The sequence below is a fragment of the Vipera ursinii genome, assembly GCF_947247035.1.
Source record: "Vipera ursinii genome assembly, chromosome: 3".
Taxonomy (NCBI): domain Eukaryota; kingdom Metazoa; phylum Chordata; class Lepidosauria; order Squamata; family Viperidae; genus Vipera; species Vipera ursinii.
Genome location: NC_139516.1, coordinates 151,870,455 through 151,896,807, shown reverse-complemented (window position 1 = coordinate 151,896,807; position 26,353 = coordinate 151,870,455). Strand labels below are relative to the sequence as shown.

General features: G+C 38.7%; 1 protein-coding gene across 1 annotated transcript; it reads left to right on the top strand.

Moving 5' to 3' along the window:
• The first annotated feature begins 1,557 nt into the window (after nt 1-1,557).
• LOC310638947 (uncharacterized protein) lies at nt 1,558-22,583 on the top strand. The gene is made up of 11 exons (XM_083360308.1): nt 1,558-2,781; nt 5,213-5,594; nt 7,449-7,620; nt 8,812-8,990; nt 9,721-9,817; nt 12,286-12,427; nt 15,313-15,697; nt 17,196-17,367; nt 18,759-18,937; nt 20,327-20,423; nt 21,814-22,583. Exons 1-11 carry the CDS (start codon nt 2,644-2,646, stop codon nt 21,965-21,967), a joined length of 2,097 nt encoding a protein of 698 aa, XP_083216434.1. The 5' UTR covers nt 1,558-2,643; the 3' UTR covers nt 21,968-22,583.
• The last annotated feature ends 3,770 nt before the right edge of the window (nt 22,584-26,353 follow it).

Sequence of the window (26,353 nt, the reverse complement as noted above, 5' to 3'; positions counted from 1 at the left end):
AGTTACTGGAGAAGGCGGTTCGCTGAGCGTAGCGGAATCTTAGGTTTCTTCCTTTCCCACGTTATGGCTGATCCTTCGGGTCTATCCGTAAGCAAACAACATTAAGGAGAGCGAGAACAGATTTCTCAGCCTAATGACACCTTTGCCTTCTGGCAAACGCTTATGAGTAGCAATAATTAGTAACGTACGTAGATGCTTCTCTGTGTCTCTTTTGTATCTATTATTATTAGATTTTTATGAAAACTCGAGGCGAATATACTTAGTATTCTTGCCTCCTGTGTTCCTCACAACAACAACCCTGTGAGTTGAATTGGGCTGGGGGAGAACTGGCCCAAAGTCCCCCGAGCCAGCTTTCATGCTAGATGAACTCGCAATCCCCCGTTTCTGGGCCAGCACCTTCACTACTACGCCAAACTATTTCTGTTAATATCTAGATATATTAAATATATAATCTTATATATACTGCTCAAAAAAAATAAAGGGAACACTTAAACAACACGATGTACTGTATTTAATAGTAGGATGTCTTATTTTCTGTTCCCTTTATTTTTTTGAGCAGTATATTTAAGATTAAAAGCAAAGCTGTTGTTTGATTTCTCTATATAGACCAGGGGTCTTCAAACTTGGCCCTTTTATGACTTGTGGACTTCAACTCCCAGAATTCCTCAGCCAGCTTTGCTGGCTGAGGAATTCTGGGAGTTGAAGTCCACAAGTCATAAAAGGGCCAAGTTTGAAGACCCCTGATATAGACAATCGAAGAGAAAGCTTATCTTTGCTTGGAAAACTAATTGATTTCTGATAACTCATTTTGATTGGCTGATCTCATACAATATACTGGGCTAAAATGTTGGCTAATTTATGTGTTGGCTGTGTTTGAATAGTAAAGTGCCCATCCATATTAGTTCAGTAGTGATTTTCTCAGTTTGCCTATGCTATGCTGTACGATTCAGTTGGTTCTATAACCATGGCTGGTCATTAGTAAACTCAATGCCAGTGCCGGTGCTGAGGTATCCATACTGATCAATCAAAGACTTGGACTCAGTCACAAAGAAAGTAGGACAAAAGATACTATTGAGTTGCAGGATAGAATAACATCTGAAGTCAGACTATCACAAATGGCTTTGTGAGGAAAACACAACTGCCTGGGTTCATGCAATTTGCTAGGATTAAAAAAACAATAAATTTTGGCTTAGCACAATGTTAAGAACCAAGTCTTTTAATATTTTCAGATAGAAAAAAATACAGTGTAAATAATGACTTGTTCAACTCAATTTTGCTTCTCACAGACTGGACACATTTATGCAATTTTCTTGGTAACTTGTGGCAAGTGAAATATGTAATATTTTATCTGCCAATAACCATGACTAGTAGATTATAACAAAATTACTTGCCATAGTTTTTCAATGTACTGAATGGCTGACAGAGGAATTTTCCTACTTCAACCTTTTCCGTCTGTCTGATTTTCAGTGTTTCTGTACACATAAACTCTTAAACACATGAAAAGGCAAATGTGACATGGAGCTTTTCAGTAACTATATTACATGTTTATTATTGTAATATAGCTTGTAAACTCTTCCAATACATATTTGATAGCTGAATATAAAACTGGAAGACTTCCTTGCTCTTAATATTTTCAGTTTCTCTGAAAATTAAGATAATCCCTTGCTGATTATCAAATTAGGAACTTTATACTGCTGAGAGAATTTCATAATCAGAGAGTCAGTTCAAGTGCCTTTTTTGACCTATCAATGTAGAGTTCAATACAAAGGATCTCTGTTGAGACTTTCTGATGAAATTTAAACAAAGAATAAACCAGTGACATGTGAAAGCAAGATGTGCTGTGTATATAGTTAAATTCAAACAAAATCAAGCCAGCTAAGGGACTTCTGAAACCTGAAAAAAATGCTTGATTTACTCCGTGCTATAGAACAGTGAACTTAAGTCAATGCTGTACTCTGCTAGAACTAGGGGAATTGTTGCAGAAGAACCTATTGAGTTTGTGTTAGAAGTGAGAAGATAATTGGTTCAGGGTCATTGTTTTCCTGCCATTTTATTAAAAAAGGGAAACATGCAAGTTTTGCAATACTGTACAAATAATCATTGACTTACAACTGTTTGCTTAGTGACCATTCAGAGTTACAACAGACCTCTCCAGAGTTACTTACTAATCAGATTCAAAGTTCTGACTGCCATCCCCTCCATGGTCATGTGATAGCATTTTGAGCACTTGGCAGCTAGCCCACATTTATGGCTGTTTGCAGCATCCTGTGACTGCGATTTATTACATTTTTTGCCCAAAACGGGTTTAATGGATTTGCTTAATGGCCATAGTGTCTGCTTAATAGCTGTCGCATTAGCTTAATGTCCACTGCAAAATATGGTAGGTTGTAAAATCAGGCATAGTTATGTGGTGACCTGCTTAGTGACTGCTATGACTTATGACAATAATTCTGGGCTCAACTACAATTGTAAGACAAGGACTACCTGTATGCAAAATTTCCAGTGTTTACAATGTGTGGCAGTGTGTACTTTTAAGAATGTTTGTTGTTTTGTGTATTGAATGTCCCCATTAGCCCAGCTTCTGATAATTATTTCTTGAACCAATGTTAACACATTTTTTTCAGCATCAAAAACTTAGGAATAATGTTCAGATGTAAAGCTTTTCGCTTGGCAGAGATACATTGGTTTAAATGGGCAAAGAAAAATATTACTTGTGTTCAGCGCTACAAGATTAACCGAAAGAGCACTGGGGAAACACTACTAAGTGCATATCAGCTCACGGTTAGTACCAGAAAAAAAAATCTTGCAAAAGTCTGTGTTAAAGATTTCAATACATCCAAATCTTTAGCCAACAAGTGGGTATATTTAGAATTTTGAGAACCTGTCATGGGACAGTTTCACAGAATGCCCATTATGGAGAAAGGGCTTGTGTATTCACAAAAAGTAAACAGGTATTCACAAAATGTATCAGATGGTTAACTGCTGATGAGGATGTTCCATGCCACCCCTTCTTGCCCTCAAGATTTATTTATTTATTTATTTATTTTTGGGACTTATATGCCGCCCTATCTCCCGAAGGACTCAGGGCGGCTAACAACAATAAAACACAATACAAATGTTAAAAAAGATTAAACTAACAAGCCCCAATGATAAAATGATAAAATATTAAAAATATTCTATTTAAAAATCCCTATCGTCAGTCCAGGTCAGCCTGATGGAAGAGAAATGTTTTAAGGCCGTGACGAAAGGACCAGAGATCCGGGGCCATCCGGAGCTCAAGGGGAAGTTGATTCCACAGGGCCGGCGCTCCCACAGAGAAGGCCCTCCCCCTGGGGGCCGCCAGCCAACATTGTCTAGCCGACGGCACCCTGAGGAGGCCCTCCCTGTGTGAGCGCACCGGGCGATGGGAGGTCGTTCCTGGCAGCAGGCGGTCCTGCAAATATCCCGGGCCTAAGCCATGTAGGGCTTTATAGGTAAGAACCAGCACCTTAAATCTCACCCGGAGGACAACCGGTAACCAATGTAGGAGGGGTGTAATATGGGAGTATCGGGATGCTCCCATCACAACCCACACGGCTGCATTCTGCACCAGCTGGAGCCTCTGGGTGGTCTTCAAGGGCAGCCCCATGATGCTATCTATCACCCCCAACTTACCTTGTCTTTTTCTGGGAAAATGGACACACTTCCTAGCAAAATAATGAGATGGGCCAATCATAGATTTTATTTTCCGAAAATACCTGTACGATCATATTGGGCTGAGAGGCCTTACTGATGACCCTGTCGGTGGTATTTTGGCAGCTATCAAACTCTTTTAAAATTAAAGGGATGTTTTAAAACTTTTGGGAGGGAAAGAAATTTATAGACACTGAGGGACTCATTGATGTGCTTTGGCACCACACTGAAGATCCCAGATGCACTGAATTGTATTAGCTCAAGTTTGCTATAGACCTAATTTCAATTTATAAATGAAAATTTATTTCATAAGCTTGATTGAAGAAGGGGGTCTTGGTTGGGCTCCAAAAACATATTACTTAACTGCTTGGATTTTTTTTCAAGGATTAAAAATAGCTAAAATTGCTTTTTATCCATTGGGGCAAGAAGGACTTGACTGAGGGTATTTTTATCTTAGGGGTCAGTAGCTAATAGGCTTTAAGGCAAGTATAACCATCTGAGAAGTGCAACTTTTTCCACCTTCTACAAATCTTAAGAGAAAGCATTGTGGAGGATAACATCCGAAGTAATGAGCTGAGATCATTTTAAGAAACTGGTATTTTTGGCCAGCTCTATAAGCAAAATATTTTGGCCAGCTCTTTAAGCAGAACCATTTTTAAGCTACTGCATAATAAGCAGATAAAAAATAGATGAGCGACAACTAGTGATTATCCTTTCAAACTGCCTTTGATATGAATGGAATGTACGGGGTATACCGTTACTGATCACTTGAAGTAGGTTATCCATATTCGAAGGAAAGATCCAGCTTCTGTGCTACATTTGTGATTCAGCATAATCTATTCTAAAGCATCTTCCGGGGACTGAATCTAAAGTGCTGTGCAGTCCTGGTATATTGGGATATTTCTTTAGCAGCCTGACTCCAAGCTATTTAAGATATATAGGCTAATGTCAACACATTGACCTGGAACCAGAAATAACAATGCAGTGCAGTGCATAATGGTTATCTCTTTAAAGACCTTCATTTTTTTAGGATTTGGGGATCTAATCACCTATTCCTAGTGATTATTGTCTGTCCATTAAGATCAGTAACGGAAGATGTCACTATTCTTTAGGAAACATTATCTGCAGACTCCACCAAATAGTATTTTAAAATAATAGCATTTTACAAGCCAATATATCCTTCCCACTCAAGAGTCTTATCTTTATAAGTATACAAATGTCAAAACCCAACCAATTCTTCCCTCATCCTGAATTTCCAGGCAGTACGCTAAACTTCAATCCTTGGTTATTTAAAAGATTAAACACTTCTCAGTTGAATGTTTCTCATCATTATCTTCTCTTTCAGTGATTAATATTTATATGTATTTATATGTAAGGGTGTGGGTATATACATATGTATGTATATAGCGTGTTTATATGTGTGTTATGTAGTGTGTTATGTATGTGTACACTTTTGAGAGCAGGGAACAGAATTTCATTTTTAATGTGTGCCAGTGTGTCCACAGTAAAAAATGACAATAAAGGTTATCTATCTATCTAGATTATGGAAAAAGAACTGCCCAGTGTTTTGATCTCTGAAATAGGCGGTGCATTTGGTATATTAGAAAGCCATGTAGAGTTTCTCAAGAAGCATTTCAATCTCATCACCATGAAGGAATTTCAGAAAAACAAAGAAGAACTCCATGAAAAGATCAAATCTGTTTTTGTATTTGAGCGTCTACCGGCCATTGACCAGGAGCTTCTTGAAAGCCTGCCCAGCCTAAAGGTGATTGGAAACTCAGGAGTAGGAGTGAATCATTTGAATCTGAAACTAATTAGTAGCTTTGGTGTTAAAGTGACCAACACTCCACATGCCGTTTCTGATTCTACTGCGGACATTGGGATGGCATTAATGTTAGCATCTGCCAGAAAATTAGTTGAAGGTAAGTAATTTTCTTCTGCAGTTGTTCGGCCAATATTGGGCTTTTCCTATGATTATTTTAAGCCCACCATCTGTTTCTTCACATACTTATTTTCAACTAGCTGTTTGAGTAGGAAAGAATTAGAGCTGTAAAAAAGCAACAAATATCATTGTAAAATTGATACTATAACACCATCGATCCCACTATGTGATTTTTAGAGATATTACTCAACTCCTGCCACTTAGAATATTTTAATACGATGTGATTCAATCTGAAGCCTTCCAGGCTATCCTTATATGTCTCCTCTGTGAGGGAACGTCTTCCCCAGAAAGTCAATGGAGAAGCTGGCAGGAAAAATTGCAAACTGCTGTCTGTTGCTGAGAGGACTCCTTGTCTCTCGGGGTTAGCTGAAAGAGCTGCCTGCTGAGGGGAACTGAACTCCTTTGGCAGGGTGGAGGAATGGAGCTCAGCTCCTGAAAGTCTGAACTCCGTTGATGGACCCTGCTAATGGTGTTCCCTTCCAGGTGCAAAGGGGAGCCAAACTCCTTCAGTGGGGTGGAGAAACAAGAGTTCAGATCCTGAAGATATGAACTCCATTCATGCAATCCACCAAAGGTGTTCTTCCCAGGCACAGATGGGAACTGACGTGCAGAAATGAGACTTAAATCCTGATGATTTAAAATCTGCACCCCATGGAACTCTTGTCAGCCAGCCCCTAGAGACGAGAGGGAGCTGAAATCCAAGCAGGATTTTCAGTTCCTGAGTGGAGAGGCAGCGTGGTAAGGAAACAACACAAGGTGCCTTAGGGGTGGGAGAGCTCCATTGCAAGCCATGCATAAGTGTTTCTCCCCCAGGGGCTGAAATCCTGCTTGGATTTCAGCAGGAAGGATTTTTACCTCCTAAGCAGAGCCACCCAGAATGTCCCCCACCCCCCAAGAGACACCCCATACTCCTTACCTGGGACTAGGCCTACTTAACAACCCATGTAATTGCTTAATAACTGCAACCGTGAATGCAGGGATTGTGGTTGTTGAAGCAGTCATGAGAAATCACTTAACACTTTGCTTAATGCCTAATATTCTGGTCCCAGTTGGGGTTGTTAAGCGAGGACTATCTGTAGTGGAAGGGAGGGAGAGAGAATGTAGCATCTTTAGAAGAGAGGTATACCCACTCCCGAAAGCATTACGTGAATCTTATACTAAAGCAGGGGTGTCAAACTGCTGGACTGAAACCGTGCCCACTCCATTGCTGGCAATGGCAAAAAGGTCGCGATACGTCACGACACGTCACGTGATGTTGCAAGCTTGACACCCCTGTACTAAAGGATAACATGATTGTTTCAACTCTTTGTAATTTGTTTTTCTTAATGCTATTAAGATTGCAAGGTTACAAGTACTGTTAAATAAATTTAAAAATGAGTTGAGATTAAGCAATTGCATTCAGTTGCATTTTTGTCTAACATGCATGATTTGTTCTCCAATTTATTTATTTTTTCTGTAACAATGTTCTGCAGAAGTTACTTAGGTAAATATCAACACGTAATATAAGCCAAAATGTTTCTGAACGTACTCGCCTATTCATCAAGGACTTTCCCCTTAACACCACAAGAACAATTAGATCTGTTTGCCAGTCTTTTTTCTGCAGAAATGGTACACTTAGAAATTGAGGAGGAGGAGGAGGGATTTCCTCTTTGGCCAAAATCCAAACAGGCAGACGGATAAATCCCAAATAAGCAGATAATAAGACTAACCACTGCTGCTTAGGGTCATATGAAAGAACTAGGAAGCTGCAAGAGAGAAAGGGAAGAATAATTTTTATCCCACTAGAATAGATACCTTAATATTTTTTATTCAATTTTCTTTTTTTGTGTTGTAGGTTGTCATCTTGCAATGTCTCCAGATACTACGCATTTTGCTGTTAATTGGCTAGGAGTAGAAGTCAGCAGGGCCACTCTTGGTATCATTGGAATGGGCAACATCGGTTATAAAGTGGCCAAGAGGGCAAAGGCTTTTGACATGAAGATTCTCTATCACAATAGGAATCGGAGGTAAATGTATTTTGAGACATATATTGTAGATGTGATATGGTATAATATGATTGGTATGATATATGATAGGATACAATATACCAGGGGTCTTCAAACTTGGCCCTTTTATGACTTCTGGATTTTAACTCCCAGAATTCCTCAGCCAGCGTGCCTCACTGAGGAATTCTGGGAGTTGAAGTCCACAAATCATAAAAGGGCCAAGTTTGAAGATCCCTGCAATATACTATATATTTTGGGATTTAAATATGAAACTCGTTTGGTAGCATTAGAGAGCCTTTAAAAATATTTTCTACTAACTGCCTTTTAGCAGTGATGTTTGGCCAAAAAACTTGACTAGAACTGAAATTATGAATACAATATATATATTTGCAGGAACTTGGCCCAATGAAACATATATTTTCTTAGTGTTATTAGAGTGGCAATAGAAATGCATAAACATTCCAGCAAATTAAATTCAAAGGTTATTAAGCTATTGGATTGAGACTGGTTATGAACATCCCATTCCCCTGAACACAGGCAATTAATAAGGATGTGACATCTGTTGTCAGGTTTGCTTCAGATCTGCTCTGAAGCAGAAGCTAGAAGCATGGCTTCTGAGGCATCATCACGTATTCCTCTTCTCACATGGCTTTACCCAGATGTCATTTCACCAATAAATTTATTTATTTATTTATTTATTAGTTGAATTTAAATAGCACTCATGTAATCATAAACCCCATAATCCCAAACTATTTTAATTTTGTATTTGTTTCTGGAGAGAATGCTCTTTAGAAGCAAATTTAGGATCTAATTCATCATCAGGTTGATAATAAAAAGATATCAGGTATCATAATGCAGCATGCACAAACATGCTTTCTTCAAATCTATGTTTTATCAGTGTCATGGAGAATAATCTATGTAAGCAACCTGAGTTGTTACTAACAACCGGCACATTTAAGAAATAGTCTGCAGCAGTTATTTTTGGAACAACAAAAAGTTTGTTATGCAAGGCAAGAAGAACCACAGATATTTTCATAGGTTGCACTGAATAGGAGAAACACTGGAGTGGAAAGCTGTCTTTAGACCTAAAATAGCAAGCTCCTGAAGAATGGAAAGTATTTCTCATTTATGCTGTTCAGTGACTGTGCCTCCCAAATAACGCCACCATGAGAAGCTCTTATAAAAATTTGTCTTCACATTTATTCCTTCTAGAAAAGAGGAAGAAGAACAAGAGGTTGGTGCCGTGTATTGTAAAAACATTGATGACTTGCTTCGAGAGTCTGATTTTGTGATGCTGGTTGTAAATTTGACATCAGAGACTCACAATCTCATAGGAAAGAGAGAGCTAGAACTGATGAAACCCACAGCTACACTCATCAATATCTGCAGAGGTAGGATGCAACGCTATCCAAATGTACAAAATTTCAATCAAGCAATTAGATTAAAATTTAGATGGACAAACTACTCTTGTTAAACTGCTTCTTGTTAAAGTAATAAGACTATACTTCTTAACACAACTTATTCTTTCCAGATTGAAAATATCAAAGAGGTAACAAATTTATTAAGTGATGCAATAAGCAGGTCACCTAGTCATTTCATGATTATTTTTTTTTAAAAAAGGATCTTGTGAATAAACCTTGAAATGAGAGCATTTGCTACAATATTTTTTTCTATGGATGTTAGAGAAATCTGACAAATGAAGTGATAGGATCCACAGCATAGATTTTGTTGCTGTTCACAACTACTAATCTGTTATATAAAAATGAACAATGCTATTTAATTGTAATTTATTCTTAGTAGGGAATTAATTATATCTTAAGCGCTAGTATAGTAAAATAATATGGAAAGCATTATTTGGCTTTTGTAAGTATTTTACGATCAGGTCTTGAGCAATTTACAATCATGGATTTGGACAGGTTTTGTGGAATATAATTAAAATATTTATTTTAAGGTGTGGCAGTCCTAAGTATTTTTTATTGGAAATAAGTTCTACTGAGCAAATTTATTTAGGTCTAAGTGCCTGGTACAGAATTCACCTATATATCTCATAACAAGCAGCATCCATTCACTTTTATGTTTCTTTGTTATATCTGTGTCATCCCCAAATCCCCTTTCTCCTAGGTGCAGTTATTGACCATGATGCATTGGTAGAAGCACTCCAAAATAAGGTTATTAAGGCTGCAGCTCTGGATGTGACCTATCCTGAGCCATTGCCAAGGTAAAATATACAATACTCATAGATCAGGGTAAAAGGACAACAAATCCGGCATGAAATAAGTAATGATGATATTGTATAGATTCAGAAGATCATTCTTAATATAGGAGTTCCTATGTTGGCCCAATTTACTATTTTTGCCACCCTCTCATTTTCTTTGTGTTATAGAAAAGGAAGAGGAGAATTAATTGTAATAAGGCACCTTTGGAGCTGTAGCAGGAATGGCAAACTTTACCAAAACCCCATAACTTTGTAGTACCGTAATCTGTTAAGGACTGCAAATCTGAATGGCTGAATCTAAAACAAAGTCAGAGCCAATGATAAGCCAAGCTACATCATGTTTTGCCACCTCTTTTTCCCCCCTTCCCCAGAGGTTGTTTCCAAAGTTTATGAAATTATGACAAGAGTTGAGTGGCTTTTCCACTGATCTCTGCAGTTATCTCACCATTGGTTTAGAGTTATCCGTAATTTGTAATTTTCTTTGGACGGACTGAAATCCAAACTTTTAATTTAAACAAACCAGAAACCTGTAAGGAATTGGTAGGATGGAAAATAAATTAGAAGCAAGTCTACACACTAGAAGGGTTTTCTGTATAATAATCTATTTATAGTCAGACTAGGACAGCCAATTTGTCCTTTATCCTTATCGTATAGATTAAAAAAAAATACTTCCAACTTACTGTAAAATTGAAAATACTCTGCATTGTTTCTATAATCCCATATAATTCCAATCATCACATCCCAACATCAAAATTATATTCCTCTTAAGTTTCTCACAAAAATTCCATAATTGGCTTCATCGACAGCTCATCACTGTCTTCTAAAATAAACCATATATCCCTTCATTTCCTACTCAGCCCATTTTCTATAAAGTCACCTCTAAATTTTCAGCTCTTCTTATTAATCAGCAAAGATCCACTTAAAAATATAGCAAAAAAACACCTAATAGTTTAAATATATGCCACACTTTTCCTTTTATTCTATGCAGATTGAGATTTTGGAAATAAACTGAGGAAGCCTGGATATAAATTCCCATTCAGTTATTGACCCCAGTAGACAACTTTGGGCCAGTTTCTTTCCCAACTTAACTAATTTCATAGGGTGGTGGTCATATGGATAAAATTATATGATAAATTCAGTTTTGGCTTGAGTTGTCAAAAAAGTGCGATATGAGTGCAATAAATTAAGTTCTGAGAAGGGGTCTATTTGGAGTACACAAAACACATTTTAGAGGTTTTGTCTTTTAAAAAAATTGATCACATTTCATTCTTTAATCATCCCAATGATGTCTATGAGAATGATTCCCATTCTCTTTGACAATAACAGGAGTAACTCTAGAGCAGGGGTAGGCAACCTCGGCTCTTTTATGACTCATGGACTTCAACTCCCAGACTTCCTGAGTCAGCTGACTCAGGAAGTCTGGGAGTTGAAGACCATGAGTCATAAAAGAGCCGAGGTTGCCTACCCCTGCTCTGGAGGAAGAGCTATTGAAACAAAGCAGCAAGTAAAGTCTGTTTGCAGGATGTGCCTCTTGGATAGTATGGATACCACCCCACAGAAAAGTTTCCATAGTAGAAACTGGGCAGCTGAAGTTAATATCCTTTTTGTTGGTTTCAGTCTAGCTCAGGCATGTCAAACTGCCAGCCCACAGGCCAGATGCGTCATGCCAAAACCGCGCCCACCCCATTGCGGGCAATGGGGAAAAAGTCCCGATACGTCGTGCGACGTCATGTGATGTCGCACGTTTCACATGCCTGGTCTAGCTGTTGCTTTCCAAATCATTTGCTGCAGCTGCCAAAAAAGCCAGCACAGTGCTAGGTTGCATTAACAGAGGGATAGAATCAAGATCAGGTGAAGTGTTAATACCACTTTACAGTGCCTTGGTAAGGCCACACTTAGAATACTGCATCCAGATTTGGTCAACACGATGTAAAAAGGATGTTTAGACTCTAGAAGGAGTACAGAGAAGAACAACAAAGATGATTAGAGGACTGAAGGCTAAACCTTACAAGGAACGCTTGCTGGAATTGGTTATGTGTAGTTTAAAAGAAGAGAAGGGTGAGGGGTGACATGATAGCAGTGTTCCAATATCTCAGGGGTTGCCACAAAAGAAGAGGGAGTCAAGCTATTCTCCAAAGCACCTAAAGGCCGGACAAGAAGCAACGGATGAGAACTAACCAAAGAGAGAAGCAACCTAGAACTAAGGAGAAATTTCCTGACAGTTAGAACAATTAATCAGTGGAACAACCTGCCTCCACAAGCGGTGAATGCTCCAACACTGGAGGCTTTTAAGAAGAGACTGGACAGCCATTTGTCTGAAATGGTATAGGGTTTCCTGCCTGAGCAGGGGATTGGACTAGATGACCTCCAAGGTCTCTTCCACCTTTATCATTATTATTATTGTTGTTGTTGTTATTATTATTTGCCTGGACTTGGCGAGTCTAAATTATCTTACCCTGCTTTCTCTGCAGAGATCACTTGCTATTGCAGATGAAGAATGTTATCATAACACCCCACATTGGCACTGCTACAGACCAAGCCCTGCACATGATGACAGAAGAAGCAGTAGAAAACATCCTGGCAGTTCTCAATGATCTTCCCATTCCTAGTGAAGTGATCGCAAAATGACTTGACAGAGAACATACAAAAAAATAAATTAATTACCAAGAACAGGAGATTAACTTCTGAGAAATATGACAAATAGCCAGACGACATATTCCTATCAGTTTCAAAATGTGTGACTGATTATTTTTTGTAATTAAATTAATTCTATAAGCCGCCCAGAGTCACTTCAAAACAAGATGGATGGATAATAAATTTAATAAATAAATAATTAACATCCCATTGGAAAAAAGTTTATTCTGAGGCTTTTGATCATGGTGGTTGGGTTTCTGATTCTTTCATCCCTTTATCTCTAGCAAACAGATACACAGGCTTTGTAAAATGAGAACAACAAATTAAGAAAGAGCTAAGGCTTAGGGCTCTGTTAAACATCATATCAAGGTTCAACCTCAAACAATGTAAAAAATTTGAATCGTTCCAGCATAGAAATATTTATTATTTGAGGTTATAGTTTTCATGTTTGAAATGATCTTTCTCCTGTATTCCTCACCTGCAGATAACTGTTCCCCTTTTTTGACAATTACATGAAGAAGAGAGCACAACCAAAATACAGCAAAGCATACTGCCTTGCACATTTTGTTTGCTAGGCTAGATGAGAGATTGCTTAACTGTTAAATTTTATTCAGCCACATTTTTTGAACAAAACCCAGTTGACTTGAGTTCACACAACCCATTAACCCATATACATATTATTAATTAGTTGCTATGGTTGAATTGACACAAAACCAAGCAAAACATAATATTGCCAAGCAGTACATGAATCAAGACATAGTTTTCTGATCTTGACTAGAAAATTGTGACCGCTGAAGCTTTCAAATTTTTCATGGCATTCAAAAGCTGAATCTATTAATGATATAATTGATTGTATAATGGCATTTTAAAAGGCACAAAGAACAAATTGTTCTGAACAACCTTGCTTTTTATGTTTTTTAATGGAATAAGCAAAATTTAAGGAAAAGTTTAGAAATAAGGAACAGGAACAAAAAAAACCGTTTATATTGTTGACAGGGAGAGAAACATACAAAGCACTTTAAACTTTATAATTGCAACACTTGTATAAAGCAATCTGTTTAAAAAATAATATAGTTAAGCTAGGTGATCAGACTTGAATAAACATTTCACAGTAATTATATAAACCTTATATCAATCTTTAAAGCCCTTTGTGGCTGTGTTAATTTTCAACCAAAGCAAAAGTCCATACCTTTAAATTATGCAAAGGAAAATGTACTTTTAGGATGTACTAAAAGGGATGCTTAATTATTTATTATTTTTCTTCTATTTTTAATTTAATTCATGTAATTTTCCAAAATCACTATAGCTTTTAATAAAAATGTAGCATTTTCAGATAGGATCTTTATTTTCAAACTATTCAGATCTACAAAGAGACTTGAATGATAACTTAGAATATTCATGCAATAATTAGGAAGTAAAAAAAAGTAACAGTATTTTTGCTCTTTGTGTGTACCTACATAATTTCTTTAACATAATGAAATTAAGAACCAATAAAAAATGCATTGTGGTTCTGATGGACTTAGCATTTGGTTATTTTTTTAAAAAAAACATGGTATAAGCTGACCAAAGTCAACTACACTTGTAATTTATTAGTAGAAAATTAAGTAGACACATTCAACTGAAATACAAAGACTGAAATATGATCAAGAACATAATCCAGCTGCATTTGGTTAGGAGAATAGTTTAACAATTTACTAATTTACAGCTTGATTCAAAGTTCTCCATTAAACTTTGCCCTTTTCTTATGAGGGATCTCTGTACTGTAGCTTGAATTATTACCGGTATATAGAAATGGGTAATTCAGAATGTTCACAGAATGATCATTTGAATTTTAAGAGACTTACAGATTCAGAAAAAAATGCTTTTCTTGATATGCTGGTGCTTACCATTTTTAATATTTGTTTAAAATACCAGTTATCTGATTTTTCCATTTGTTTCCATTTGTTGTTTGTTCCATTGTATGAGTAATTTCAGCCGAAAGGAGTACTCTTGAAGGTTAGGATAAATACATTTTTTTCTCTTACATTCTTTAAATAGGTATTTTCTGGTTAAGACAATGCTCCCAAAATAGAAATAACCAATAGAAAAATTATGAGAGGTGATTGCCAATAATTAAGAATTTCACTAAAGAGAAACACTCAAGTTAGATAAATAGGACAATAAACTCTCAAACTAGGATCTCTCTCTTCAAATCCTTACTCATCAGTACAAGCTTCTTCGATGAGTTTAGCCAGTCCCCATCTTGAGAGGTAAATTAGTTGTGAACATAAAACAGAGGGGGAAAACTCTCTAAATTCCAAAGTCCTTCACTGTTGTCTTTTTTGGAAATCTGGCTGGGAGATATTTAAAGATTATCTTCCCAACTTGTACTTTGAAACAACGATTCAGAAGCAAGCTAAGCTGGATTGTTTTCCGCAATGGCTGATACTTTTAGCAAGGTAATTTATATCTTCTGAGGTGGGAAAGGAGGAACGAAAAGTGCCATCGATCATCATTGGCAAACTTGTACCTTGAATCAAGTGAAACGGGGAGAGAATTGGGGAGCTTTGAGGGGAAAAAAGGGGGGCAACTTTAAATGCTATATCTGCAGCAGTACATCAGCATTTTTTTCTTACCTGTCATTTGCATGTGTATTTTTGTACAATCTGTGAATTTTAAATGAATGGGAACAAGTAGATGTCTCCATCTTCAAATCAGTAAAAATAGATCATAGGTTTTAATAGTGACATGTCTGAAAAAAAACTGTTAAAGGTTAAAGTGTTATTATCCATAGGCTTTTCTAAGATCAGTCCACTAATAACTGTATACTGTTGTTACAGAAGTATGTGTTATAAAGGTAATTTCTATTTGTTTTGTTTAAGTAGATTGTGGAAGAACAGAAGCTACCGTATACATTAATAAACGTCATTGGCGGTCCAGGTGGAGTTTATGAAGACCATGTAGAGTTTCTGGAAAAACATCTTAAACTTGTCACCATGCAGGAATATCTGAAAAACAAGCAAGTGCTTAGTGAAAAAATCCAAGCAATATTTATGTGGGCCTTTAAACCTGAGGCTACCAGGGATCTTCTGGAAGATCTACCTAATTTAAAAGTGATTGCAGTCTCTGGTGTTGGAACAGACCACCTTGATTTAAAACTGATCTTCAGCTTTGGTATAAAAATAACTAATACACCTTTTGCAGTGACCAGTACAACAGCAGATATAGGGATGGCTTTAATGCTGGCTTCTGCTAGAAGGATTGTGGAAGGTACAATTTAATTTTTGATAACTCAATGGTAATATGCTGGAGGAGGGGAGAGACTGAGGGGTCCTGGATGCTCTCTGAGCTTGGTTGATTTCTTACAGACATTTCATTACCCCAAAGTAGATAACATCCTCGGTGTACTGATGATTTTACCCAGTTTGGGTAATGAAATGTCTGCAAGAAAACAAACTCAGAAAATGCCAAGGATCACTTATTTCAACTCTGAGCAACAAATATTCTCCTTTATTGGGGGGGGGGGGGGAGAGAGAGACTGTTTAAATCTTTTATGTTTCAAGGTAATTGATTTTCATTGGTTCATATTGTTTTTTTAAGAAGCTCCCTTGTAGATATAATGTAACCAAGTATTTTGCCATTGTCTCATCCCAGAAAATTTTAAATTTTCTGTTTTAGTCTACATCTCTGAAATGTTCTCAAGTTTCCCATTCAGGAACTAGCAAGGTTTGCCTCTGTTTAGGGATTATCTGGTGGTTTGTCAAGATGTAGCAACCGGCTGAACTTACAAACTATCAGATAATGGTTTTTTTTTTAAAGTAGTTCATTAACTGCTACCCCAGACCTATTTTTCCTGCATAATTATTGAATGAGGATTCCCCTCATTCCCCTCCCCCTTGGCTTACAACAGTTCATTTAGTTAAAATGGCACTGAAAAACGCACTGAAAAAAGTGACTTACGGCCATTTTTCACACCTATGGCCATGATGGCATCTCCATGGTCATGTGATCAAAATTCGGTCACTTGGCAACCAGCCTGTATTTATGATGGTTGCAGTGTTCCCAGGGTCACACGATCAGCTTTTGTGACCTTTTGGCAAGCAAAGTCAGTGGGGAAGCCAGATTTACTTAACAACCATGTTACTAACTTAACAACTGCTATGATTCACTTAACAACTGTTACTAGAAAGGTTGTAAAGTGGGGCAAAACTCACTTAACCAACGTTTCACTTAGCAACATTAATGTTGGGCTCAATTGTGGTAGTAACTCAAGGATTATCTGTATTTTCCATGTCACCTATAAGGAAGAAGTTGCTTCTGCTTTCTTCCATAATATTCTTTTTTTCCTACTTCCCAATCCAGTTTAAAGATTTGGTATTGCCCAGACATCTGCCATCATAGCTTCCAAACTCAGCACAGTTAAATTTGACAATGGTGACATCATAGACTGGTTTTAATGCCATAATACAGTTCTAAAATATAAAACCAAGGAGCGTGTTCTGAGCAACCACTTACTAATGGATTCAGTAGAGAATCTCCGTATATCATAACTAGGATTGTGAAGAAAGATTTCTAAGTTTCCTTCAAAAGGCAGTTGAGACCTTGCTACAAATATCAGTACCAGGAAGTGGTGTGGCACCCACCCACTGTTCAGAATCAGTAAGGTCAACATGTTTTGCAACAAAAGAGTGAGACCTGCGCTATTGATTATTGACTGATTTCGTACTACCATAATCCACTTCTTTTTGGTTTGTTTTTAAACGTCTAGGTTATCAGATTGCAGTGTCCCCTGACACTAACTATTTTAATGTCGACTGGTTGGGACAAGAAATAACTGGTTCAACTCTAGGAATCATTGGAATGGGCAGGATTGGTTACAAGGTGGCCCAAAGAGCTAAAGCTTTTGAGATGAAAATACTTTATCATAACAGAAGCCAAAGGTAACCAGCTCTCGGATTAGATCATATTTACATTATTATTATACTTTTTTATTTTTACCTTTCTCTTGTGCTCACCATGAATAACTCCATTTGTCTCCCATTGCAGAGATACCTGTACAAAATAGTATTTTTTCCTAATCTTTCATAAATGTATATTTTAGATTCATAAATGAATATTGTGTGGGAAGGTATGCCTGCAACAGCCGAAGAGACCAGTAGGAGCTAGACCAGGGAATCTCCAAACTTGGCAACTTTAAGACTTGTGGACTTCAGCATGGCTGGCTGAGGAATTCTGGGAGTTGAAGTCCACAAGTCTTAAAGTTGCCAAGTTTGGAGAGCCCTGAGCGAGACAAATTCCAGATCTGCTTCATTTTCACTATACTCGCCAGTGAAACAACATATATTGTACATATATCAAGACTTGTGTTGGGAGAAGATAGAAAAAAAACATTTCAACATTGAATCAGGTTAATATAAACCTAAGTTGTATTGGCACTGGTATGAAAATGGGAGATATTCTTCAGGAATGGTTAGAATGGGGCATTTTTGTAATGGGTTAGAGGCCTTTGGATGTACCAATATGTTCAGATTGCCTTTGTCACTAATTTATTTATTTATTTATTTATTAAATTTATATACCACCCTATTGCCGTAGGACTCAGGGCGGTTTACAGGGAAAATTAAAAGTTAAAATACATCACATAAAATTAAAATCGATTAAAACTAAGATTAAATTAATCCCTGAACTTAACTAAAACCCCATTAATTAAATAATTAAAACCCCTCAGTCTGGGCCACACAGCTCAAAAAACCAAGTTTTCAAGTCACTACGAAATGAGCGAAGGTAATTCTGTGGAGGTATGAAACATCAGTGGAAATATTGCTAGCATTAACAATTAGAGCTAAATTGGGACAATATTGGAAGAAGGATAGTTTGCCCACTGTAGAAGAATGGGTGTTTAAAGTTTCAAATCTTGCAGAAATGTCTAAGATTTCTGCTTATCTGAAGGATCATTCACAGGAAAGATATATTTCAGTTTGGAGGAGATGGATAAATTATATTCAAAATAAATATGGGACTAAAAAGTACCATTTAGCTTATGAGTAGTGGGATATTGTTATTGGTACATTGTTGGTAGTTACCGGTATGTTAAAAGAGAGTTAAAGCGCATTATGAATTTGGTTAATTGTATATTATGCATAATTTTTATTTAGAATATGATTATTGTAACTATAATCCTGTATTTAGCTCTGGGAAGTGGGGGGGGTAAGTGGGGGGGGAAGTGGGTGGGTTTGGGGTGGGAGGGATTTGGGGATATATTGTAAATTTTTGTTTTTGTAAATTTCTTTAATAAAAAAAACAATTAGAGCTAAATGATTATGTTCTGCAGAAATGAGGCAGATGAGCAGGCTGTTGGTGCAGTTTATTGCCAGAAGATGGAAGATTTACTTCAACAAGCTGACTTTGTGATGTTGACTGTGAATCTGACTCCTCAGACATGCAAGTTGATTGGGAGAAAGGAACTAGAACTCATGAAGCCCACTGCCACTCTTGTCAACATCTGTAGAGGTAGTATAATGATTTCAAACTCATTATAGCCACATTTTCCTTGAATATGATGAAATGAAAATCATTTATGACATGAGGGAAAGTAAGGAATTACAAATAAAATTCTGTCAGGAAAATTTAAGGTAGTCTATAACTCATCTGCATCATCTAAATTAAAGAGCTTGAGATATTGTAATGTTTTTAAATACCCATACTGGATTAAACTTATTCTTCCCAGTTCATGCCCCATCCCATTTTTTAGAATTCCTGGCTAACATTTCCCTAGCTGCATATCTCCTTACTAATCTAAGGAACGGCCTCCTGAAATACCATTTTCCTCCTTAGATGGCCATTATCCATTTTACATTAGGATTATTTTTCTCACTACTGCACTTGTGCTTCTGATCTTCAGTTATGAAGAAGTTATCTCCAGAGGTACAACATACATGGGACATGGTGAATAAGGGTCTATTTTCAGTTAACTAATCAGCAGAGATATGTTATTTATTATTTATTTTTTATTACATTTATATCCCGCCCTTCTCCGAAGACTCAGGGCGGCTTACAAGCTTAGCAGTATTGAAATGTTTGCTTTAATTTGTAAATGTTAGTCATTATCTAAAACATCTCCTTGAAATAATAGTCAACCTGAGGACTACAAATATTAATAAAAGACTCAAATGTACACATGCAACAGACAGGTAACAGTAAAGCATTTCCTGTATCATTTTTCTAGAATAACCACTCTTCCAGTCCTTTCCCTTAGGTGGAATTATGCTTGCTTTCACCTTCTTTCCGTTCAAAATATAAAATATTTTTTAAATTCACAACTCCTTAACCATTCCTCTCCTGCCAAGAAAATTTATGTTTTGACAGTAAGAAACTATTGGCAGCAGCACATTGTTCATGTTCTTCACTATAATATGGAGTTGCTAATTATTTTAGCTGCCCTTTTCACATATTTTCCAAATATACAATATTTGTGTGATATAGTGTGTTTAGCAAAATAGAGTTCAATATTTTGATCAAGGTTGCTTCGTAGAATTGTATAAAGTCATAAAATGATTTCTCCACTAAGAACTTTTCTTTTTCTCAACAATTTCAAACTGAGTTATTGTATATATTAACTGATTAATTCTTGTAACCCAAAATCCCTTTTCTGATAGGACTGCATTAGTTCAGACCCCATTCATTCAAACCACTCCTCATTAAAATATAAGGAATTTTTTTATTTGTTCCAATATGGTTGTTGCCAGAAATGTCAACCTGTTAGTGTGAAAGGAGTATGTCACATTTAACAATGTTTTACTACTATCATCCAAAGAAATGAGTCTCCCATTTTAGTTTGGTAAGTAGTATGTCATGATAGAGCTAGTAAAAAAAAATTGTTCTCATTTGCTTTAAATTCAGGTCAAGTGGTTGATCAAGATGCACTGCTGAAAGCTCTCCAAACGAAAACAATTAAGGCTGCAGCTTTGGATGTAACGTATCCAGAGCCACTACCAAGGTAAAAAAAAAATCATGCATTTAGTATTAATATGTCTGTGTGAATTTTGGGGCTCTGCTTATTCCTTTATTTTAAGTATTCTATCCCAAAATATATTCAGGCTCATCTCCAATTCATCTAGACTGCAGGATTATTTAAGATAAGATAGTTGGCCATTCATGCCAAAGAAAGCAAATGTTCTCTATTAATCAATAGGGTTATATTTGACGAAATAGTATATTACTTTATTGACTGGTGTGTTGTCAGCAATTAGGGACAATATGGATAGATATTCTCCATGAATATTATGTGATACAGTGAGTTGATTTAAGTTCTCCAAATATGAAAATTAATCTGCAACAGGAATGTAGCATAATTTTTAGCCAAGACAAATGCATCATTTCCCTAGTCACACTGAAAAGTTGGTTTTAAATGTTCCAAGGCAAATGATATATGCCCCCAGAAGAAGGACTTACAAATGCTTAGGACACCACCAGCTTTCCTTTCTGTGGAGCAACTCAAAACAACCTCAGGATCTTAGAAGGACTGATTGGTCTTGCTGGCCACAGGAAAGCACAGGGAACTGAAATGGAAATAAACAAGAGTAAAAAAATCAAATTCTAAAGATCAGTTGTTTATTTTTATACGATTATGTTTGCCTTGCATTCAGTAGTTCAAGGCAATGTAGCTTTCTTCGTATTTTTCCCACAGCCACCACTCTACAGTATGAGAAGACTGGGCTAAAAATGACCAGCTCCCCATGGTTCAGGATAGACTGCTTTTTTCAAGTCATACCTGGTTAGTTAGCTAAGCTTAGTCTTCTCAGTAGTTAAGCTTGATGTACATCTATTATACACCGTACTGTATCCACTTAACTGGGTGAATGTGTTGTGAGGACACTAAAAAAGGGTCAACTGATGCAGTCAATTAGCCATGAAAGGATTAGATTTATCCCTGTCCAAATCTATATCCCAGTTCTTCACAATCAGTTGTGTTGTGTGGGAACATCTAAACTGAGTCAACTGATAAATGTTTCAGTCCTCAACTCTCCACTTCAGAATTCCCAATGCTTGCAGTGCAGAACACATTTCTGCAAGATGGTTTAGCTGCATATTATGTTGCCTGTCAACACTCTCCTATGAATTGGCTTATGGGATAATAAACACTTCCAAGGAAAAATGGACAGAGTCCATGTATTCCCCATTACTGTGCTTCTGTGCTACCACAAGCAGCAGTGAGGAGATGCTTGAATTAAGAACTGCGGAATATTAATGATCTGATTCTACTTTCTGAAAACTTTGCAATACCAAAATATATAAATGCCCATATTCAGTTCAGTTCCATAAGCGTGACACATCATTATATTTTCAAGTTTAAAAGAAACAGACAACTTTTCTCTTTTTTCCTTCAGAGATCATGCTTTATTGCATTTAAATAATGTCATCATAACACCCCACGTTGGATCTGCAACTTCACAAGCCCGCCGCCATATGATGGAAAGTATGGTTGAAAATATTCTGGCTGCTGTAAATGGCCTCCCGGTCCCTCATGAAGTCCATGAGTAACATGAGTGCCTTGTTGGGATAAAGTATTCTATATTTGTCTTTAAATGTTTATACCACGGTTCTCCAAAGTTGGCAACTTTAAGCCTTGCGGACTTTAACTCCCAGAATTCCTCAGCCAGTCATGCTGCCTGAAGAATTCTGGGAGTTGAAGCCTACAAGGCTTAAAGTTGCCAAGTTTGGAAATTCCTAGTTTATACCAAAGTAATGAATTTGATTTTTATCGATTTGACAACAGATCTCCATTTAGCTTCTTTGGAAAAAAAAAATAAGCATGTTTTGGGGTATGTTTTGTTCATTTATGTTGTTCTGTTTGTTCTTTATTAAATGGAATGGAAAACAAACTTGAAAAATAGATATTTTTACTTTATTTTTTATTATGTCATCTCTTTCCAGTTAAAATGCACTGGATGAGTGTCCCAGTTATATGATACAGTATTTGAAGGGCTTGTTGTCAAATAAGGATTACTGCTATAGGTATTTGAGATGTTTCTCCAAATATCATCTGTGGGATAGGCTGTTATGTTGAAAATAGCAGCTGACTTAATGAAGATTAAATTTCATTAAAATTAACAGGGCTTATTCCAAAATACTGTAAATATTTCAGTTATGAAATAAGGCTATTGTCAAAATCCATTTATATCACATTTCATAATTGTATAGGTAGAACAATGTGCTATTACTGGGGATTCTGCCATCTCTCCGAGGGGGGGGGGAGAGGATGGTTACTAAAGCGATTTTCAAACAACAGGGGATGTTTTAACGGGGGAAGGGAGGGGGACAGACAGATCTGGTTTGTATCTTCATTTACAACTGAAAAGGAAAGCAATAACCATAAAACCAAGGAGAGTTCCCTTTCCCATGGAAGGACCTGACACCTAGCAACTGACGACAGCCTGACCAAATGGATGAGGGGAGGGGCTGAAATGGGAATGGTTTATATAGGATTGAAATGTAACCTTTGTCAGATTCCGTCTTGTATTCCCACAATCGATTCCTTCCTAGTAAACATTTTCCTTTTGGACTAAACATTTTCCTTTTGGATAAACTTGCATCCAAGAGTTCTTATTTCCTAAGATGTGGATTGAGGTGGGTCCTGACAGTAGACGGAATCTGCTTTAAGAGTCAACCTGGAAGGGGAAACCTTACCGGGGGACTTTGCAACAAATACAAATGTCTGGCGACGAAGCAAGAGAGGAGGGAAGCCCCATGGAGGGGGAGTCTTCCCCCCAAATGGAATCCCAGAGACAATGGGAAGCTGAAGCAGCATATTCCCCCGGGGAAGAAGCGGTGGAGCAGTACGACCGAAAACCCCGGTGGTCGATGGGCGTTGGAAGGAAAAGTGAGTGGGAAAAGGCTTCGGGAGGAAAGACCCTGAGGCGTAGTAACCACCAACCGGAATGGAGGCAAGAGATGGAGAGTTCCCTGCACGCCAGCGAGGAGGAGCGGATCCTGGAAAAGGCCATTGATCTGATGAAAGCAACCCTGAGTTCACTGAGGGAGGAGCGAGCTGAAAATCGCAACCGAGGCAGTGCCTGGGGACGCAACTGGAAAGGTAACGGAGGGGATCCAACACCTGAAACCCCAGGGCCATCCAATGGAACAGGAATTGCTGCCTCAGCAGTACCCCCCCCCCCCAGAGCCACAGATGGGGACCAGGATGAGGAGCGATACCGGCCACGGCGCAGACAACGCTCCAGCCAAAGACTCCCGCCCCTGGAAGTCAAATTCAAGGGGGAGCCATCACAACTGGGATTTTTCCTAACCCAAGTCCTCAGCTACATGGAAGAGTACGGACGGGACATCCCCAGTGACAAAACACGCATCCGAATTGTGCAATCTGCCCTGGACGGGACGGCTGCAGACTGGGTGGTGAACTTGCATGACTCCAACGCCCCAGAACTCAACGACTTCAACCGATTCATGTCATCTTTGAGGCGATGGTTCGAGGATCCTTTGGCTGACCGTAAGGCCCGGGAGAGAATCAAAACGGTGAGGCAGGGCAGGCGAGCAGTGGCTGATTATACCCAAGAATTCCGAGCCATTGCCAGCAAGCTGAACTGGCCAGAAGACATCCTCCTTAGCCACTTCAAAGACGGTCTGAACTACGACCTGTATGATGCTTGCCTGCCTCGAGGAGACCCACCCCACCTCGACAACTGGTACATCCTGGCGGAGGAAGTGGAAATAGACACCGCAGAGACACCGCAGAGGAAAACCATGGGGCCGCCTGCCACCCGAGCCTGCCACCCGAGCAAACACGCGAGGGGGAAAAACCACCAGCCACAGCCAAAAAATCAACAAGTTGCTTCAACTGCGGGAGAGAGGGCCACCGTGCTGCAGAATGTCGTTCAAAAGCCCCCCCACGAAAACCAGAGGCATCATCCTCCAAGAAGCCGGGGAAGCCCCAAGGCAACACAAAAGTATCTTCCATGAAAGGGACAGAGGCTGTAGAGTCCACAATTCCTGCCAGGAACTGGGACTGGACTCCGGCCTGCACCGCAGGGACGGTGGACAACTCGGAAGACAGCTCAGAGGGTGAACCATTGGTAAGTGGACCCCTTCCACCCATACTTAAGACAGTGACTATATTAGCTTCCCCTATGCCTGAAGCAGCCAAAATAAAAGCTCTGATAGACTCTGGGTGCATCCGCTGCCTTATCAGCCCAACGCTGGTGGAGAGATTGAGCATCCCAGTGAGGAGGCTAAAACATCCAATCTCTTTTAGTCAATTAGATGGGACAATAGCAGGGGGAGGACCAGCCACCCTAGCCACTTTACCAATCCACCTATCACTGGGGCCCCATGAAGAGGACATAACGTTTATAGTGGCCCCAGGCATGGAATGCCCAATGATCCTAGGACTGGAATGGCTGAAGAAATGGAACCCCGGGATAAACTGGAGGACAGCAGAACTCAACTTCCCAAAGGGGGGGCAGAAGAACTTAGACTCCAAAAGCACCCCCCCAACCCAGAGGGAGGAGACAGCAGCAGTGGGGAAAGAGAAGGGATTACCAGAGATACCGGAGGAATACAGGGACCTGGCTGAGGTTTTCAGTGAGGAAAGAGCAGATGAGCTTCCCCCCCACCGCCCCACAGACTGCACCATAGAATTCAAACCTGGGGCAAAACTCCCAAAACCCAGGATGTATGCCATGAGCCCAAGGGAAATGGCAGAAATGGAGAGATTCATAAAGAAAAACTTAGAAAGAGGATTTATTGAGCCTGCCAAACCCAAAGTGGCCGCCCCAGTTCTCTTCAGGGAGAAGAAGGATGGGTCCTTTCGTTTGGTTGTGGACTATAGAAATTTGAACACAATTAGTGAATGTAATCTGTACCCCCTTCCCCTAATGAAGGATATGTTATCCCACCTATCGAAAGGAAAGATTTTTACCAAACTAGACCTGAGGGAAGCATACTACCGTATTAGGATTAAGGAAGGAGACAAATGGAAGACTGCATTCAACTGCCCAATGGGGTGCTATCAATTCAAAGTATTGCCATTCGGACTGCAAGGGGCCCCCGCAGTCTTTATGCAATTAATTAATGACGTGCTGAGAGAGCACCTATATAAGGGGGTCCTGGTTTACCTCGATGACATCCTTATCTTCACAGAAACCAAAGAGGAACATATCAAACTAGTCAGAGCAGTCCTGAAGAAGTTGCGAGCTGCCCACTTATATGCTAAATTATCGAAGTGTGAATTCCATCAGGAAAAAATCGACTACCTGGGATATCGCATATCTCCAGAGGGCATCGAAATGGACCCTGAGAAGGTCAGGGCAGTACTAGAGTGGGCACCCCCCCCGCACACGGACGCAATTGCAAAGTTTCCTGGGGTTTGCAAACTTCTACCGCCAATTCATCCCCGCATTTGGCCAAATAGCCATGCCCCTCACAAATTTGTTGAAAACGAAGGGGGGGTCACCCGTGAAACCCAGCCTCTGAAATGGTCAATGGAATGTCAAGCAGCATTTGAGAGGCTAAAGAGACTTTTTTCTGCTGAACCTGTCCTAAAACACCCAGATCCCGACAAACCTTTTGTAATACAGGCAGATGCGAGTGATGTAGCGGTAGGAGCCGTACTATTACAAGAAAATGATGGGGGGACATTGCAACCATGCGCATACACATCCAGAAAACTCACAGAAACAGAACAACGCTGGCCAATATGGGAAAAAGAGGCATTCTCGTTGAGGTGGGCATTACTAACATGGCGCCAACTTTTAGAAGGAAATAAAATACCTTTCCAGGTCTGGACAGACCACAAAAATTTGGAAGCACTAAAAACGCCCAGGAAGCTCACTCCTAAGCAAGCCCACTGGTCCCAACATTTTCACCGATTCAATTTCACTCTCAAACACTTACCGGGGGGAAAGAACTTCCTTG

What these genes read in the sequence shown, in the direction of transcription:
- LOC310638947 (XM_083360308.1), top strand. Translation starts at nt 2,644, where the DNA reads ATGTTCAGATGTAAAGCTTTTCGCTTGGCAGAGATACATTGGTTTAAA. An exon ending in TGCCAGAAAATTAGTTGAAG is followed by an intron (nt 5,595 to 7,448) that starts GTAAGTAATTTT and finishes TTTGTGTTGTAG; the next exon opens with GTTGTCATCTTGCAATGTCT. An exon ending in TATCATAACAGAAGCCAAAG is followed by an intron (nt 17,368 to 18,758) that starts GTAACCAGCTCT and finishes TATGTTCTGCAG; the next exon opens with AAATGAGGCAGATGAGCAGG.